Here is a 19,303-nt window from a genome sequence, read left to right as displayed (position 1 = left end):
AATTCTGGGCAATGCAGCAGAACCCCAACAGAAAACCAAAATGAAAATTCAGTAAAGATTTGTATTTTATTTACAAATAATAAAATAAACACTATTTTAAAGAACTATGCTAATTACAAAAGGAATTTAAAAGTTAGGTCAGTATACAGGATCAAGAAATGAAAAACAAAAGTATAACATGTGTAGCTTTTTTTTCCTTTTCATGAATGTGTGAGTGGTATACATAGTGTATAAATGGGCATTCACATATGTAGGGGTACACATTTGTGAGAGTTGTGGCTCACATCAGTGCATACACATGAAGAAGTCTCAGTGCACATGTGTGCACATGCATATGGAAACCCAAGTGTTTTCTTTATCACTCTCCACCTCGTTTACTGATGCAGGTCATTCAGGTAAACTCAGAGCTCACCAGAAGGCGAGTCTGGATAGGTAGTTTGTTCCAGGGGTTCCCATCTCAGCCTCCTACACACTGGCTGTACAAGTACACTCCCCTGCCTGTCCAGCATATCCACGGGTTCTGAGGTCCAAACTCTGTTCTCAGAGTTGCTCCAAGTGCTTTAACTTGTCCTCAACTCTATTCGACATTTTAAGACTTCAGTTCAGTCACTTATTTTACTTGCCACTCATTTCTCATTTCAATTGCTAAATATCACTTGCTTTAATTTCTGAACTAAGCAAAAGAAAACAACATGTTATTCCTCAAAAGATGAAAGGATGGTCAATTAAACATTATGCAATAAACTCCATGTCTGCTACATACACGACACTGTTTTACTTATAAAGCTCACAACTTCTGAGGCTGGTTTATTTCTTCTCTGACACTTGTTCATAATGAAGAATCACACATTTGCAGACAGAGCATGGTGTTGATCAGTTAACTATCGTACATCAGGCCAGATATGTTGGGTGACACTAAAAATAGTGAGCTCACTCTGACACAACTGGAGTCTTACCAGCCATGTATGGTGTCATACCTACTCTCTCTACCAGCTATACACAGGTATCCTCGGATGTGTGTAAAAATTTAGTGATACTGTATGGTACATATATTTATAGTAGTGAAGCACTGTAAGCCACTTACTTAGAAGCCTGGACAACTAAAACTGAACTGTCACCAAGTTGTGTACTGACAACACATTAATGATCTATCTCAATATCAGCTCATAAAAATAGTGACAACGTACAACTTCAGTGACTTGTGTGAACAATGGTATTATAAGGGATCTATATTGTCTTTAGCTGTGTTTCTCAAATATTTTATATGACATGCATTACTTAGATAAAAGGACTCATTCCTATGATAGGCCCTATGATTTTCAGTACGACATACAGATATTACTGGGTACTAGGGAGACAGAACAACAACAAAAAGCAATCAGAGCCACAATCAAGACTTCATGACAGGCTAACATAAGGGAGCACACAAAAGCAGACTGTAGATGAGGCCACCAACTCCTCCAGGGCCTTTAGATACTGCCTTCCTGTTCTTGATGTCCTTCTGAACTCATATCACAACACATGGATCAGGAAAGCTGATCTGTAGGCTGGACAGTGAAGAGTTACAAATCTTGGTTTTGTTTGAGCTTTACCTTTTAGGATAATGACTTCTTGTTACCCTAGCAAGCAGGGTTCGGCTAAGGAAGCAATGCCTGAGGCTGGGGGCAGTACGCAGAAAGGCTACAGGCACACAATGGCTGCTACTTATGCCATAGTCCCCCATGTGAGGGGCAGGAGAGCAAAGAGAGATCTGCTGTTGTCTGGATCTCCTTGGGGCTCCTTGCTACATGGCTGAACCTCTTCAGAACTCCATGTTATAATTCACTAATCCTAACCTTTGAGGATTTTTAGTTTCTTAATTTATCTACTTACACATTTTTTTTTCCTACTTGCACTTTCAAACTGTCCTCTGCTCTATTACTACATTCCTGGAAATGTTATCTGGTTTCTCAGTCCATATCAGACATCCCATAAACAGGACTGTTACATTAAATCTAGGAGTCAGATCCAAGCATCTTCTTTCTCTCTAAGTGTATTAACATGATATTCCACAGACTGAATATCCTTTGATTTGACATTTGCCAGAGAAAGTCTCCAGGTGTAAGTCCTTGCTGCTGTGCTAGGTCTCACTGAATGTGGAGTCATCCCAATGAGGGAAGACAACTGATTCTGGTTGTTTTGTTTTTGTAACAGGAAAAAAAAAATTAAACATTTTTTTTTAAAGGAGGAAGAGCACAAACTGCCACCTAAGGAAGACTGGCTAACCTCCTGGAGAGGCCGCCATCCTGGTGGAGCATCCATAGCTCCACACAGTAAAAAGCAATTTGTGAGTGATCAAAGGGTCACTAAGAAGACTCTATATCCTTTGACATTTTGCCATTAGTCATACAGTAAATGAAAGTTGTCTTGCAGGATGGTGGTGCAAGCCTTTAATCCCAGCACTTGAGAGGCAGAGACGCAAATTTCTATGAGTTCCAGGCCAGCCTGGCCCACAGACTGAGTTCCAGGACGCAAAGAAAGCCTGTCTCAAAACAACAAAAAACAAAAATGACAGCTGTCTCTATGCACAGAACTGTCACTAAATGTACTAGACTTAAGAGAATTTGGGGGGAGGGGGCCAATTCAAGCCTGAGAAAATTAGACTCAATGGATGGGGGTGGGGGTGTCAATTCAAGCAAAATGAGTTATTTCAGACTTTTAAACATATGAAAAATCTAAAAAAAATTCCAAGTTGGTAGTGAGGGGTATACACATCTGTCGCAGCAACACTAGAGTGCTTTTAACAACTCAGAGGCCTCACAAAATCAGAATATGTTCAGTCTTTCAAAATCAGAATATGTTAAATACATGCGGATAGTACCACGGAACCGTTAAAAAAATGCCAGAGAGAAATTTAAATGACCACTATTATAAAGAATGTGATCATCCCCCATTACGGTCTCCCTAGGCTTGTATCAGTGAAGTAGAATAAACATGTTATTAAAAGAGAGTCAATAGGAGGCTTTAAAATATACAGTACCACAAAAGGTCAGGCCCCAGTATTGATTCTAATATAACATTTTTTGTTCAGCTTCCCAAAGGGTTCTTTTCTAATATGGTTCTTCATTTTTCTTTCACTTTGTTCCCTGACTGCTGAATTTGTTGTTCCTGTCTACGCAAAACTATCTAAGGCTGAGTTTGCTGGGTGTGAGCCATTCCTGTGACAAGCTGCTGGAAAAAATGAAGACAAAGAAAAGAAAATCAGGTCCCTCCCACAAACATAACAGAGGTATTTAAAGAGACAGAGTGGGGAGACAAATACAAGAAAGCATATAGCACAGCACAACCATCAAGTCACACACAGGGCCACTGTGGGAGGGCACTGCCTTTCTAGAGCCTTGGAGAGACACTGATTCCAGAAGCCAGAGAGGCTGAGGAGGGCAGGATGAAGAAGAAAGACACCAACTTCCAGATTTCAGCAAGAACATTTAGCAAGGTAGCCAAAGAATGCAGATGTGCAATACAAACCCAAGTTCCTCTTGACCTGAAAATCCCAATGCTGAAAGAAGAGCTGGAGTCCCTTTGTCCAGGCCCCAGGGACAAATTAGAACTATGTGGCCCAGCTTGTGAAGGTTCAAAAACCTGCATAAACTATGCTTTGATGCAATCCACATTGTGTGTTTTACACAGAGTTACAGAGCATGAACTGGCTTGGAACCAAAACTTAACTCAAAAAAAAAAAAAATTTAAAAAAAGGGGTATATTCTCATTCTGTTAGGTTTTCACTTTTATAAAGTATTCACTGAAAACAAATGAAACAAATCAGGCTGGAAAATGCCTCTTGCATTAAGTGCTTGCTAATTGCTGTCAAGTATGAGGGCCTAAATTCAGATCCCCTTTACTCACATAAGAGCCAAGCACAGTGATATGTCTGTAAGTCCAGAGCTGAACTTGCTGGCCAGCCAGCTTAGAAGAAGCAGCAAATTTAGCCACAGAAGTATCACTGTAATTTAGCAAATATTTTTTGATATCTCCCAAATGACAGATGATAAGTTTTGACCACATACACAATAAACACACAGTGCTGCAAAGAAACATAAAGCAAAAACGGGAGGTGCCTAAGGAAGACAGCAAGACAAGAAGCTGTGATTGATTACCTCAGACATTGATGGCTCAAGCCTCTCTGTACAGTTGAGAAAAGAGGGCGCACACCACACAAAACATGGGATCCAAGTATTTATTCTGAGCAATGAGCTGCAGGCACAGATAAGGCTGGCATCAGACATGGCTGGAGTGTCCAAGGAGAGGGCAGAGAGGCCACTGGATAAAGGCAGGCTGAGCCAAAATGCCAAAGGAAAGGCCTTAGGCTGGAGGCAAATGCTAATTAAAAAGCTATTAGATATGTTTTAATCAAAGAAACAAACAAGATTAAAACTGTATTTTTAAAACTACTTTGAAAAAACAGCAGGGAAAGAGGGGGAGGGAAAAAGAGGAGAGGAGAGGAGAGAGAGCAGGACAAAGTGGCTCCCCATAAGTGACTATGAAAGTACAATAAGAAATGGCAATGCCTTAAACCAGCACTTTTCAACCTGAGCACTAACAACACTTTCAAGATTCTCTCTGATAAGTAGCTGTGTATAAAAGCAACATGGCTAGCCTCTACCTGCTCAATGCCAGGACCCTGTATGCTGTGACAACCTCAAAGGACTGCTCAGAAGTCCCATGAGGAAAGGGAATAAAGTCCCCAAAGGTGAGACCCAGGCAGGATGAAAATAGTGAGAGTTGGATGTGCTGTGTCTTTAAAAGTACACATTTCAAGGCTCAGCTAGTTACAAAGAGGATGCACAGACATACAGCAGAAAGAGGGAATCAAGAATAATTAGTAATCAAAATGTTTTTTTAAACTAACATTATTCATATTTTCATCAGCTGGAAGAAAGCTTTCTAAGACAAACCTCAAGTTACAAAGACTCACTTGGACAATAGTTTGGGCTTCTTTAATTCTATAAAAACAGAACTGCAGTTGACAGATATATTCATAAAGAAATGCACAATTTCCAACAGTCTATAGAAATATTAACCTTCACCACTATGACAGTATTTTGACAGTTTCATTTCAAAATATAGTAATATGAATTTTTAAAAAACACTGAAAAAGTCCTTCTCTTTGCAAATCTTTTAGAACTAGATTTCTTATTTCTTGAGCTCCATAATCAGCAGAGCTGACCATACTAAACCCTGCACACTATAAACCTTTAGCAAACCACCTCAAAGAAAGTGAAGACCAGAAACCAACCCAGCATCTGCAACACAACTCAGTGCAATAAGGATGGATCCAGCCCAGCTCTTACTCTCTCTGCCACCTTGACTATTTAGCAAGTGAACTCTGCTTTAGTCATTTCGTCCACAAAGTGAGGAGACCAGCAAGTCAGAATTAGCCTCACAAGAGTACAAGGATAAGCCTGTCAACTGATATACAAAGTGTTTGGACAAAGCATATGCAACTGTGAGCTTACCATTCCGTGCAATTAGTGATCATCTTGTTTGTTCTGAAATACACTGTAACTGTGTACCCTTAGTTGCCCTTGAATTTGTAATCCTCGTACCTCCAGTACTAAGATTACAGGCATGTAGCAACCACCATGTCTGTCTGGGAACATATTCTTAAATGGTGTTTATTATCGAAATTAAAGTCTACTTGAGATCTCTATAAACTGAGTAGGGAGAACAGCTAGTTATATAATGTCAACCTTGCTTACTTTAAACATAAGACTACATCACCCCTGGGATAAGACTGGTGAGTGGTCTTATGGCACAAGAACAAAACAGTGAAGATGAGGCGTACTTCTTTGGTACATTTTTCTACAAACCAAATATTATCTATGTTTTCAGTACTTTGAGAAATGACCTTTCTTAGTCAAAGCAATTTGGTTCTGTAGAAATAATAAAAGAGTCACAGAAACTCAGTTGGATAATGGCTTTTTAATTAATACACATTTCTCACATTAAATTGGTGATTTCAGTGATTTTTTTTGTTGTTACTGTCTTGATGTAGTTTGGTTTTAATCCATCAGCCCCACCAGGGAGGCAAAATGAAATGTAAGTTCTTGGTTTTTAAGAGACTTTGTTTTGATAGAATCAGCACTCACAAAATATAGAAAGCTAGGAAATAAGAACTCTAAACGATGTTTTGAGAATTCATGCTGAAACCTGAATTTAACTTGTTAGTTGAAATATTTACATGGCTAACTTTCATTTTTCTACATTATACTTGACACTAAAATCACACTAAAACCATTTTAATGAGGCAAATTGAAAAACTCTCCAAATGAAATAGTTGAAGCCTGGAGGCTCGAGATAGTTTATATGGAAGAAAGCAACTGTAAATAGTATATAACTAATAAACTGTTCTCATGGTAGCTACACACACTTCGACGGAGGAATTCAACAGACTAGTTTCAAAGGCAAACTGCCCCAGCAGCTAACTTTTTAGGCCTGTGTGAGCACTGTGTGACAGCTCTGACTTTCTCAAGAAGGTCAAACACACAGTAGAGACATGAGCCCAAGTCCAACACAGCAAGCCATTTGGGTGGTTCCTTAATTCCATAAGTTTCCTGGGCTTTTGCTTTTTTGCTTTTGTCTTTTCGAAGTCTATTCAAAGGATGAATAGAGAGGAGAAATGAACGCAAGGTGACTTCTGCTTTGCAGCCACTGATGAAAATAAACATCACACCTCTGTCCCTCCTGTTTCCTGAGAGGTGGCTGCCTCCCCACCATACACATGCATGGGTTGCTCTAACTCAACACTACCGTGAGCATGACTGTGAGCACCTCACTGACCAGGAGTAGATCCTGATCTCTCAAGTTCACAAAGCAGGGACTGGCTCCTTCAGCACATTCTCCACTATGCTATCTAGAAAACAGCTCCAGACTAAGTGAAAGAGAACTAACCATTACTAAAAGAATTCACACAAACAAGCCCAAAATAGTGACTTACAGGCTAGTTTCCAAAGACGAGGAAAGCAGTCACAACTTATAACACGGGGGAAAAAAGCCAATGTAAGCCTAAGGTGAGATGAAACTGGCATGTGATTCACAGCTCTGTCACTTGAACTGCTTTCCCACTAGGCACAGCTGACAAAGAAGATCAGGAGAGGAAAGGGGAGGCGCTGGCCCTCTCTGAACATCTCTCCAAGTGAACAGCCTCTACCCAAAGATGAACTTTTTGATACTTTTTTTTAATAAACAATTTTTCTTTCTTTTAACTTTTTATTGATTCTTTGTGAGTTTCACATCATGCACCCAAGTCCCATTCATCTCCCCATCCCCTCATATCTGCCCTTTGCCCTTGCAACCTTCTTCCCCAATAAATCAGGTACACACAAACAACAAAATCAAAAACAGAAAACATCTCGTTCTAGAAGCTGTAGTATGTCACAGTGTGGCCCACAGTATATCCCTCTGTCCATACATCTTCACTTGCAAATGTTCATTGCAATGAGTCATTGGTCTGGTTCAAGATCTCTGGTTTCTGTGACACCATCAATATTGGATCCTAATTAGGACTCCTCCTGGTTGTCCTGTTATTGCCATGTGTCATAGAGATCCTGCAGCTTTGGATCAGCAGGACTGGTCACAACCATTCACAGATGATATAGATTTGGGGGTAGGCCAGTTCAGAGCTCCGGATCCGGGCCTGGGTGGTAGCTGAGCTGCTCAACCCACCAGCTCTCCCTTATCCACACCATCAGGGTGAACTCTCCAGCACTGTTCTGACCCAGTGTCGCCATAGGCAGGAGGCAGGGTCAGCACTCCAGCTCTCATACCCTTGGGGCCAGCTCACCCACACCCTCACCTCCAGAGCCAGCTCCACTGTGTTGCCCAGTCAAGGTGCAGAGCCCACTTTCCCAAGCGCTGCAGCCTGTGAGGGGTTGTGACAGCTCTCCTGCTATCATGACTGACCCCCCCCACCTGGCTCTCCAGGCTACTGCAGGTGTGGTGAGGGGTGGAAAGGGAGAACATCAACCCTGCACCCACTCCACTCCATGGCGGACGAGTGGCGGGGTCAGCTCTCCCATGTTCTTGCCCTCAGGGCTGGCTCACCTACTCTCCTCAACCAGGACCAGCACCGTTGTGCTGCCCAGGAGAGGTGCAGGATCCACTCTCCTGAGTGCTGCAGGTGGTGAAGGGCAGAGCCAGCTCTGCAGCTCTCATGATTGCCTCAGGGAGCAACAGGTAAAGGGGCAGAGGGCATCTTCACCCCCTCCCTGCACCTAAGCCACCTCACGTCAGAAGGGTGGTGGGGCCAGCCCTCCTCCCTCATACCCTCAGGACCAGCTCACTTACCCCCTCCCCCACCACCTGCTATCAGGACCATCTCTACTGTGTTGCTCAAGTGAGGTAGAGAGCCCACTCTCCTGAGTGTTGCAGCTGTCAGAGGCAGAGCCAGCTCTCCTGACTGCCGCCGGTGGTGAGGAGCAAGGGAGGAAAGCAGGTGCATGGTGGGACCAGCCCACATACACTCTCGTCCTCGGGGATGGCTTGCCTGCGCCCCGGCCACCAGGGTCAGTTCTGCTGTATTGTCCAGGCAAGTGCAGTGGGTGCAGGGCCCACTGAGTGCCCGCTGGTTAGGGACAAGGCTGGACTGACTGAGAGGGCTGGGGGAGGAGGGATATGGATGGATATCATTTCTACACCGGTGCCACCCCATAGCAGATGAGTGGCGGGGTCAGCTCTCCCACATTCATTCACTGAGACTCACTCATGCACACTCCTGCCACCAGGACCAGATCCCCTGTGCTGCCTGGGTGAGGCACAGGACCACTCTCCCTAGTTCTACTGCTGGTAAAAGATAGACTCAGCTCTCCAGAGCACTGCATCCAGTGAGGGGCAGGGCCAGTTACACACAGCCCTGGACATCCATGTTGTCTACAGTGGCTATCCCAACCAGGGACATCCCCATGTTCTTTAGTGGTGATCGAGCCATGGACTGTGACACAGACCCCTGCTACTGCATAGCCATGGACTCAGATATGGTCCTCACAGGCAGCTTGGGTAGCTTTTTAACACTTCTAACAAAGCATCAGTAGCAGGCCCAGCAGATGGCCTTCAGATGGCCCAGAACTGAGATCAGCCAGGGCTAGGCCCAGTTTATGTGAACTACTGCCTGCAAGGATGGACTTCTAGACGTAAAGAGACAAACATCAGGCCATGGCTCAACCATCTTCTAAAACTAACCAGGGTAAGAGCCTACCCGCAAATGATCTTTAGGGAACAAACACACACACCCCTCATACTGTAAATGAGCTTCCTGAACAAAGTACCAAGGTAGCATGAGAGCTGCAAAGATGAAGCTCATTCTCTAGAAAGAAGAACTGAAAGAAAAGAGCAGACAGAGCTCAGTTCATTGGCTTGGCTACAGCCAGCCTGCATCAGCCAGCATGCTAGATTTCCTGTAAGCATTTACGTAATGATGAAAAACAATGGGCTACCATCACCTCAGCAATGGACTGTGTGAAGTCTAGCTCTGACCTGGCTCTGCTGCAGTCCATCTCAGCTACCTATTTTAATAAAAGCAACAATGCTTTGGATAAGCATTAATAAAGAAATAACAAATGATACAAAGAGTACCTTACAACTCTCTCTCCCACCCAAAGAAAGGGAAAACCTGGACTGTTCCAGGTAATGGAGAAACTTCAACATGAACGACAATAGAACAATGAGAAATGTTTTCCCAGACACTTCCACACAGAGAAACCATTTTCGGCAAAAATTACTTCAAATGCTATATTTCATGGGAGAAAACGCTGTAATTACTGTCAAGAGAAACATCTGAACAATACGTGGTTGAACATCACTGCTGCAATTAGAAGTAAAAAGTTGCAGATTTTGATGGCATGCTTGATTGGCTTCAGTTTTCCTACTCCGAGATTCTGGCCATGTGAAACAGCTTCTGAAATGGGACTTGGAGCAGGATTCCTCAGCAGCAGAGTATCAACACACACACACACACAAAAACAAGTGTGGAAAAAAATGACACGATATCCACAAGTCTCGAGAGTGGACTATCCACTCTTCTATAAACTGTAGGAAGGCAGTTATCTCTGTTACAAAGAAGTGCCACTGAAAAGATGGCAGTGGCAGATGGCCCGAATCCCAAAACCTAGAACATACGCAGTACGTGGGAACCCTTCCAGCAGAGACCACTGAGGGTTAGGATATGATCTCCTATGGCGTTCAGAATGATGAGAGCTTTGAAGCATAATGGAATGGCCATGGACGGTCCCTCCCAGAAAGACAACTGTGGTCCGTATTTTCCATGCCTGGATTTCATTCAACTGCAAACTATCTATGAGCGTTTTCTAGGCCAGAAACACAACAATTCAGTACATGACTCTTACACAGGTTAAACATGACTATAACTCAGAACACTGTTTGTCTAGAAAACTCTTTCCCCCCCCATATTTTAGCTTTTTCCTCAAAAGGCTGAATGTATCTAACAATAAAGTCAAAAATTATTAAACAAACTGGATTTAGACAGAAGGTAACATTACCATGGATTTTGCTATCACAAGGAACTAAGAGATACAAGAATTTTTTAAGCCCTATTTCTGGCGTCCATACTGCTATCAATGAAAAAATAAGGGAACCATGCTATGCAAGAAGACAGCTGATAAAATGTATGACTAATTTGTTAAACCACTTGTTAAACTAAGTTAAGAATCAATGGATCTAGTGTAATTTTCCAAAGTATTAAATCTGAGGGTAGATCTTAACTGATACCATTCAAAAACAAGAGGCAGGAACTCGCTCAGCGGACAGCCAGCTGCATCACTATTTTCTTGATTTCTTGAAAAAAAGGTTATTAAAACTAAAATACTATCACTTGGCTTTATAGGTAAAGAGGTCAAATTTAAATGCCAAGGGTCAAAGGTCAAAAGTAGTCACATTTTTCTTGCTGTCAGAGATTGGTTTTTTGAAAGCAGAACAGGCGGAGACAGAAATCACATTTTTAAAAACTATGTTCACACTGTCACATAGTACACAGGGCCTTTTGACACTGGCCTGCTGTAGTTGCCAAAGCAGTATGGTCAACCTCAGCCTACACACACAACAGACTGTCCCAGCAAAAACAGGTTAGCTTCTCTGGCCCCTCAGCAGCAGGCCAAGCGACCACTCCAGCCATCACGATTTGATGAGCAAATGCATGATTCCAAATTAGACAAAAGGCTTTAAGCATGGAGGCTCATCATCAGTAATTCAAGAGCATGAACTTACTAACTCAGCAAAGCAGCCCAGTGCCCCACAGATCTACAGTGAATGGAAAGTCCATACAGATGTGGTGGTTGTTTTGTGGGTTAATGAGCATATAACACAGGTTGCTGCAGCCCTATGACTCTGATAAAGATTCCTCACAGGGAAAGCCAGCATAAGAAATAAAGGAACAGAATCTAAAAGTGGGAATAAATCAGAATGGACTGAATGGAAGAAATCTACTTGGCTTACATGATTTTGTCTAAATGTGTGTGCCATGACTACTCAGAACAGCAGAGAAAGAGCATCTGCTCCAGGAGGAATGCAAGGCAAGCCTGCCAAGGTGCCATACACTCTGATAGATCTCATGGCCTGGCACACATATGGGCTGATTTCACCAACACATACTTTCCACACTTTCACATGCCTGAAGTACCTCCTGCCTGCAGAGAGGCAGTCCTGCCTCAGGTATCACCACTTGCACAGAGCATCAAAATCTGCGGAAGTGGTGTCAGCAACTTGGAAATCTGCCGAGAGTGGCAGGAGAGCAATCCTTTAAAGAATGCCACATCACCAAGGTTTTGGAGGCACAGAATATGGTATGTGGGAAAACAAGGATGTCAAGACTGAGCATCCAAATGTGAATCAGGTAAGTAAAGCCCAGTGTGAAAAGGCCTGGAAAAGGCTTGAACCCAGGGACCTCACTGTTGGTGCAACTTGCATTTTAGCCAGATGATTCTTGTTGCTGGTAGGAAGGAGTCTATCCTTTGAACTACACAATATTTAAAAGCATCTTGAATGCCATCTACTAGAAAAGATATGACAAGTGTGACAGCCAAAAATGCCTCTTAAATACTGCCAAATGTCCCCTGGAGACCAACATTTCCCAGTTGAGAACCACTGCCTTAGCTAATTTATTTCACTTATAAATACAGGTGTATATGGGTTGTTTTGTTGTTTTTGTTTTTTTCAAAATTTAGTCTTAAACGAGTTATTTTAATAAGAAACTCTAAAAAATTAAACACTATCATATCTGCAGCCATTTTTTTTCTCAATGGTCCATCTTGAAATCAATGACCTCTTCAATTCAGTGTGATTCCACCACCCACTACCCACTTTGTTATGCAACCCTCATCTGGATCTCCTATCGAGAAATGGCTTCGCTTCTAAGGCTTAGCTAGTTTCAATCTTCCCTAGCTAATGAGTGAGTGGTTCTTCAGCCTTCCTTTTTGAACTATCCGGCTTCCTAAGTTAAGAAGAGTTAAGGTTCGATCTTTTGGTCCAAAGAATTCTCCCTGAAACAAGGTCATGAGTTAAACTGTCCTTACGAAAGACATTTTGGGCTATTTCTCTGCTGCAAAGCTCACCAGCCTGTTAAATCTTCCTGCTTCTACTCACCACTCAGTGCCTGACAGAGCACTGTGCCAGTGGGAATTCCTATACTTGTCTCTGGTTTTGAATGAGCTTTAAAAATTGCTTAAGAAAAAGATTACACTTAAAAAAAAAGGCAAAAATTTTCACCTCACAGAAATAAGAAATAATTGAGAAGAGAGACAGATATACCATGACTGAATATTACACAGTGCACAAGTCCATGAAAACATTACATGGCAATCCATTAGAACATTCAATGCTTTGCATCAATTAAAAACTAGTACGTGGTGCTACAGTAATAACTCTATAAAGAAAAATATCAAGTATCACAGTGGAAATTAATTTCAATGTGCTTCTCAAACAGGCATATTTACTTGTCTGTGTACCGTTGTTCAGATCTAACCCCCTGGAGAACTTGTAGCTTGTTCTGTGTGCATTTGAGGGAAAAGAAACTTGGTCAACAGGACTTGTAGAGATGACAATGCAATAGCATGAAGAACTATTTGGAAGAATTACCCAGAAGTCTTTATTCAAATTTAAGCAACAGACACGACAATGCATAAATGCACTATCACACCAAGATGCTGCTTTCAAAAGACTGAACTGAAACCTTTCTTAATGCTTGTGCTAAGTTTCTTCTCTGGTGAAGGGAAAAAGAAAAAAGGGGGGGAGAGCTATGGATTCTTCCAAGTGTCATATAGAAGAACACACACTTTTTGCCAAGATTTGACAGCTGGGGGTTGTCATAAAGGAGGATTCAAGCAAAACATTTTTTAAAAGAAAAAAATAACAATATAACAGCTGCACCACCCTCTGCTCTCTGAAAAGGTGACAGAAAATAAACCCTTTATCAATACTCACTTCTTCAGGTTACATATAGGTGCCAACCTCATTCCACAGGAGATATGAAAGTGGCCCTCACCGGCACCTTTCATTCAACTCATCTGCCCTTTCCCTTTCATGGGCAAGAGCAGAGCACACGGGAGTCAATTAAGGAAGGGAAATGCACACATACTACCACAGTGAATTACTTGAAGAAAAAGCCAGCACTGTATGAGAATAAAAAAAGACAAGGGAACTCCTGAAAGACAATTAGCAAAGTAAACATGAATTTGACGCCACAAAAAAATACTTATGAAAATAAAATTTAATTAAAGAAAATATAATTTCAAGATATAAGAAATGTTATAATGTACTGGGTTTACTTCTTAATGAAACTGCTGTGAATTTTTTAATATTTAAACTTCACTAATTATATATACTCTATCAACCTAATCCAATTAAATAATTATAACGTATTTCATAGGAAACCACTATATAGATACATATCCTTCTGGAAGTGTTACTTATATCACAATTTTTTAAGTAATAACCTTTTATTTATTTCCTTAGAAAAATGGTGGACTTCATGGACAGCTTATATTCTTTTCCATATGTAGTATAAATACATTCTAAGTTCAAACTTAGAATGAAATGAAATGAAGGACCAAAGAATTTAAGTCATTAAGACCAAAGAATTGAAGGTCTTACGGCAGATGAGAACTCTAATCCAATCCAAAGCTTCCTTTTACTAGATTTGTCAAATGAATTATAAATAGGTTCTAGGCTCCTGCTCCATGCAGGCATGTGCCTACTGCTCCCAGTGGGAAAACAACACATGAGATCATGCCATATGGCCACACGACCATGGTGCTCTGTCTCTGTGCAGCCTTCAGAACCTGCACAGTGGGAAGCACTTGACTCTGATCTTGAGTTAGAAAGTATATGCGCAATTCTATGAATGAGCACCGTAGTATATCTTTAGAAAGTAGCACCCTTTCAAAACACATGTGTTTAGTTTATATGTGCTGTCTGTGCTATTCTGCATACTGCTTCTCTCCCCAGCTCCTCCCAAGTCTATGGCTCTTGCAAATTATTTGAAAAAGCACACATGAATCAACAGGACTGTCTAGTGTTCCACTGAAGGCCTGTACCATGATGCAAGCATCACTTCCCCCGGGATGGTAATGGATTGGTTCCAGGTTTTAATTCTATCACTTCAATGACCATTCTTTCAGCTATTATTCCTTATAGTGCTAATAATAGTAACAATAACATGGAATAGGAATAACATAAGAATAACATAGAAAGAGTGATTATTTATGCAAGACAGAATTACAGAAGGCTTTCATTTTCAACTATGCAAAAATCTATAGCATCTCAACTTTTTTAAGCTGGTATATTACTAACTAATGCTATTTGTTAATCCAAATATGTGTGACATACAATATTCATCATAACCTATAAAAGTACCCATTCTAATATACAGTAATGAACAATTCAATATTCAATCTTAAACATATTCTTTTAGAAATTTAAATACTCCTAGGGAATCTTTGGAAATTATCTTCCATATGTTAAGAAAACAAAGCTCATATTGAATTATTTAAGGCTCTACCAACCCTAACCCAAGCAAAAGAGTTAAACGTATATGTTCAGCACATTTTGGAGCTCTGCCATACAAAAAATAAAGTGGCTTTGTTGTTATTTTGTTTTAAATCAACAGTTAAGAATATTTGCTGTAGCTGCAGACAGAGGACCTACACTGTTACTCGCAACTGTCTCTACTTCCAGTTCCAGAGGATCAATGCCCTATTCTGACCTCTACAAGAATCAGGAACACAGGCAGTGCATAGATACACAAGCAAGCAAGGCACTCTTACACATAAAAAAGTAAATAAACCTTCCTTAAAAATTGCTGCATGTCACAAGTCCAGGCAAACCTGAGGTTCCATGGAACTTACCGTCTCTGGCTTTCTGATTCCTTCTTGGCTTGCTCCAACGCCAGCTCCTCAGCTACTCTTCTTTTCAATTCTTCATCAGAAACTACAATCAACAGAAATTGAAGGAGATAAAAAAAAAATGGCTTGCTAAAACAAAAAAAAAAAAACAAAACAAGAAAAGATGGCTAGGTCAGATGTGAATGGACAAAACTGTGCTGGGTGCTCAGGGTCTCCTTGGCATTCCCTACGCACTGTGGAAAGGGCCACCTAGCGCACTTCAGGAGTAATTCAATCAAGAGTCCTCTGGTGACCTAGAAATTTCCTGCCAAAATTTAAAATAAACTCAAGGAGCTGCTTACTGACCAGTGGGGACTAAGCCATTAAGTGGAAGGTCTTTAAAATGATGTCCTAACATTAAAGTCTGACAATGTAAAGGGAGGTCAGTCTGTCAAGGACTTTAGGGAGGAAAGTGGTGCTAAAAGCTTCTTGATTCAATAATTCAACAATTAACACAACTATTTATTACAGAACATGGAATATTTGTATTTATATTCATTTTCCATAATTTATGACAAATGTGTGTATGATTTATGGCAATTTAGAAACCATATTTTCTGGGATACATGTCATTCAAATTCAAGTGCCAACAGTGCGGAGAGACACAGACCAATACTGAGCACACAGCTGGAGCTTCCTAAATACCTAGAGACTTCATTGGCAACATCTGGCCTTTTCAATTAAAAGACTGTATACAATGTGTCTTGTAAAGATTCTTATGGCTATAACAGTAAATAATGGAAAAGTTTTACAGACTACTTGAAGAGCTTTCCATAAGAAGTAAGCAAAAAAAAATCTCTTCTTCATTAGAAAGCCACTCACTAAAATTACAAGCAAAAAGCACCAGAACCATTCAGAGGCTCTAGGAAAACAGAGAGAACCTAGTGTTCTCTCTAATGGCTTCACCTCTTAGATGAAAGACCAGAAAATCTGTGTCTGCTGCTTGTATATATTATTTGCTGTCCCCGACATAAGAGAGATGCACCTTGTCTGGGGGCATATGCTTACTTTCAATATACTACAAAACCCTCTTCAGTACTGAGCTGACACTAAGCAGCAGCAGCAGACAGCTCTTTTGCTTCATCTGACTTATGGCTAAACCTTTTTTACAAAGAAACTGATTAAACCAGAGAGCAGTGATAGAGACATTTTTACAATAAATTCCCGACCTGACCTCTGGACAGAACCACAGAAGACTGGTCTTACACACTCATCATCTGGAAAAGCAGAAGACTGAAAACACAATTCCAGATTAACAGGACCATCTCAGATCTCCAGGGACACACCACCTTCCCGTACAACTTTCCCACCTGACAGTTTCTTTGTCTAATCCCTGTACATTACAGTATTTTCTTCCCCTTTGGGGAGAGGATAGAGTTGAGACAGGGTTTCTGCTATGTAGCCCTCATTGTCTGGAACTCACTCTGCTGACTAGGCTCCAACTCAAGAGTTCCGCCTACCTCTGCCTCCTAAATGCTAGGATGAAAGGAGTATGCCACCATAACCTGGCTTGATGTTTTTTTTTTTTTTTTTTTTTTTGAGTGGAGGACAGTATTTCTTAATCTCTAATAAATGGCTTAATAAAAACTAAGACTTGCCTCTTAGAAAACACCGGTTCCTCAGGGATTACCCCTTTACTTAATCTCCCTTTAGGGTTTTAATTTGCAGATACATTATGTCAAGTCATAGAAAACCTATTATTTTCCATGTTAAACACTGAGAGAAACTACGAAGCTGTACTATGTGAAGAAAACGTGTTACCATTTAACATAAGCAGATTTGGAGGATGCTGCCTTCCTGGATTTAAACGCTGGAGCTATTCCCTGCAGCAAAAGATATGCTAAAATCACATTTCCTACTCCACAGAAACACTAGTTAATTGTAAAATGGCAATAAATTCATTAATCTGAAGAGAACTTCTTTTTAAAAGCACTAATGGAAGCATCCATACAATCAATTACCTACAACACAGAATAGAACAGCTAAAAGGCCTGGCATGTGCTGCAGCATAAGTCTTGTCCTTTGCAGCGTCTGCTAACAGGTGCAGGTTTTGATGGCTAGGCCAGATCTCAGGGGTAAAGAAATCTGTAACAGTTTCTCATCTGTGACACACTCTTCCTGGCAGACAAACTTATTTAAACACACAAAACTACACATCTAAAATAGTATGTTTTGCCAACAATTAACATCGCAATGTCCTGTTACAGGGAATGTATCTTAAGACTGCTTCAAATCCTGCAGGGTAACTGTTCCCACTAACTATTAAAGTTAATGAAGACAGAATCAAGGTTCCCAACTGCACATTCACAATTGTAAACAATGTATCAGAAGGCACAGTGTTACAATGAGCTTGGTTGGCAACCTAAACATTTAGGTGCCTGATTAATAGTCTATTTTGTAGTGTTATTTCTGTATCAGGATTTATATACCTTGGTAAACTTCTTATCTGAATGGTATAATATGTAAATAACAGCCATTGCATTGTTTGTTTCATGATAAATACTCACAAACCATCTCCACATTCCATTCTTTGTGAAAAAACACATCAATACTGGGCTCCAAAAACTGAATAGCAATAGACAAGTTCGTAATACATAGCCTACAGTTCTCACATTTGTAAGCAAATAATTTGTAAAACCACTATTGAGAAGCAGATACATCCAGTATTTCATGTCTTAATATCCCGAATAATAGTTGCAAGAACTCACAAGGCCACTAGAAAAATAAGATCTATAATTTAAATTAAAAAATAATAATTACCCCTGGATATTGCTTTTTGATGCATAGCTTAATTTTTGTTTGTTTCAAAAATGGATATATTTTGTTCACTGGGAATACAAATATAAATTAAGCAGCATTAACTCTCCAATCCCACATGAAGTGCAAAAACCACACAAACCCTGTTTCATTTAATTCAAATAATCTCCAATTTACCTCTTCAGAACAAGACCAGGCTGGAACTGAAAGTCTGGTCCTAGCTTTTCCTAGCTTTGATTTTGTGCATAGCTTTACACTGCTTCAGGCCACAGCTGTGGCACCTGTTAAATAAAGACCCAAACTATCAAACGTCCACTATCTTGCCTTTCTCTGTAGCCATATTAAGCAGAAGACTGATGAACTGAATTCTAGTTTGAGCCTCCACATGTTCTAAAAAGCCTGCTGAAATGAACATAAACAAAGTGGTCTATCACAGGCAATAATATGCTACTAGCTGTTCTGTTTAAAATGACAAGTCATTCATTCACAGAAATTATCTCTCTGGTGCCAAATCAGCAAAATATGTGTATATATATATAGGATTTAAGATAAGGAAAAAGAAAAAGAAAAGAGAACAGGAAAAAAAAAAAACATTTGTAGGCACACATCTACAGACTGATTTATGGAGTCGAACACCCATCTCGACGAAAAGCAAGGTACAATGGCGTTGTGCAGAGAAGACTATGGCTCCCTCTCAAAATGCCTCCCAACAAATCCCAGCACTCCAACTATCCATACCAGCTTTCTGCTCCTGGACTCTCCCTTACATAAAATCCAGAACCGTCCAAATCCAATAGCCTGCTATTCAGAGAAGAATGGGTATTCAGTAAATTTTACTGTACTGGCGAAAACCTTCCTGTTTCAACCTTTCTGTTGCATCCTGTTTTATGTTCTCTAAGGGACTGTGCGAGTTTAACAGTTGTTGGTTTCACTCGCCTCCCCCAAAATCAAGAGCCCTTAGGTATATCTAAACTAGGAAAATAAATTCACTACACAGTAAATCTATTTCAACTTAATCCCATGCTCAGGTTTAAGAGATAAAGACATAAAACAGCCCCTAGCATTAAGGAGATAATTAACAGGATTGTACACTGTGTTCCGGCGCTTTCGTGGAAACATCC

At 40.7% G+C, this 19,303-nt stretch overlaps 1 protein-coding gene across 2 annotated transcripts in view; it reads right to left on the bottom strand.

The window, feature by feature from the left end:
* Positions 1 to 19,303, bottom strand: part of Chchd3 (coiled-coil-helix-coiled-coil-helix domain containing 3) — a 253,642-nt gene that overhangs the window by 196,937 nt on the left and 37,402 nt on the right. For both annotated transcript variants that reach the window (XM_060380219.1, XM_060380220.1), the window contains exon 3: positions 15,390 to 15,471. In XM_060380219.1, the coding sequence (XP_060236202.1) occupies positions 15,390 to 15,471 (82 nt within the window). The remainder of the gene's footprint in view (positions 1 to 15,389; positions 15,472 to 19,303) is intronic.

This window comes from Meriones unguiculatus, chromosome 3 (genome assembly GCF_030254825.1).
Source record: "Meriones unguiculatus strain TT.TT164.6M chromosome 3, Bangor_MerUng_6.1, whole genome shotgun sequence".
NCBI lineage: Eukaryota > Metazoa > Chordata > Mammalia > Rodentia > Muridae > Meriones > Meriones unguiculatus.
This window is presented reverse-complemented; position numbering and strand designations above follow the sequence as displayed.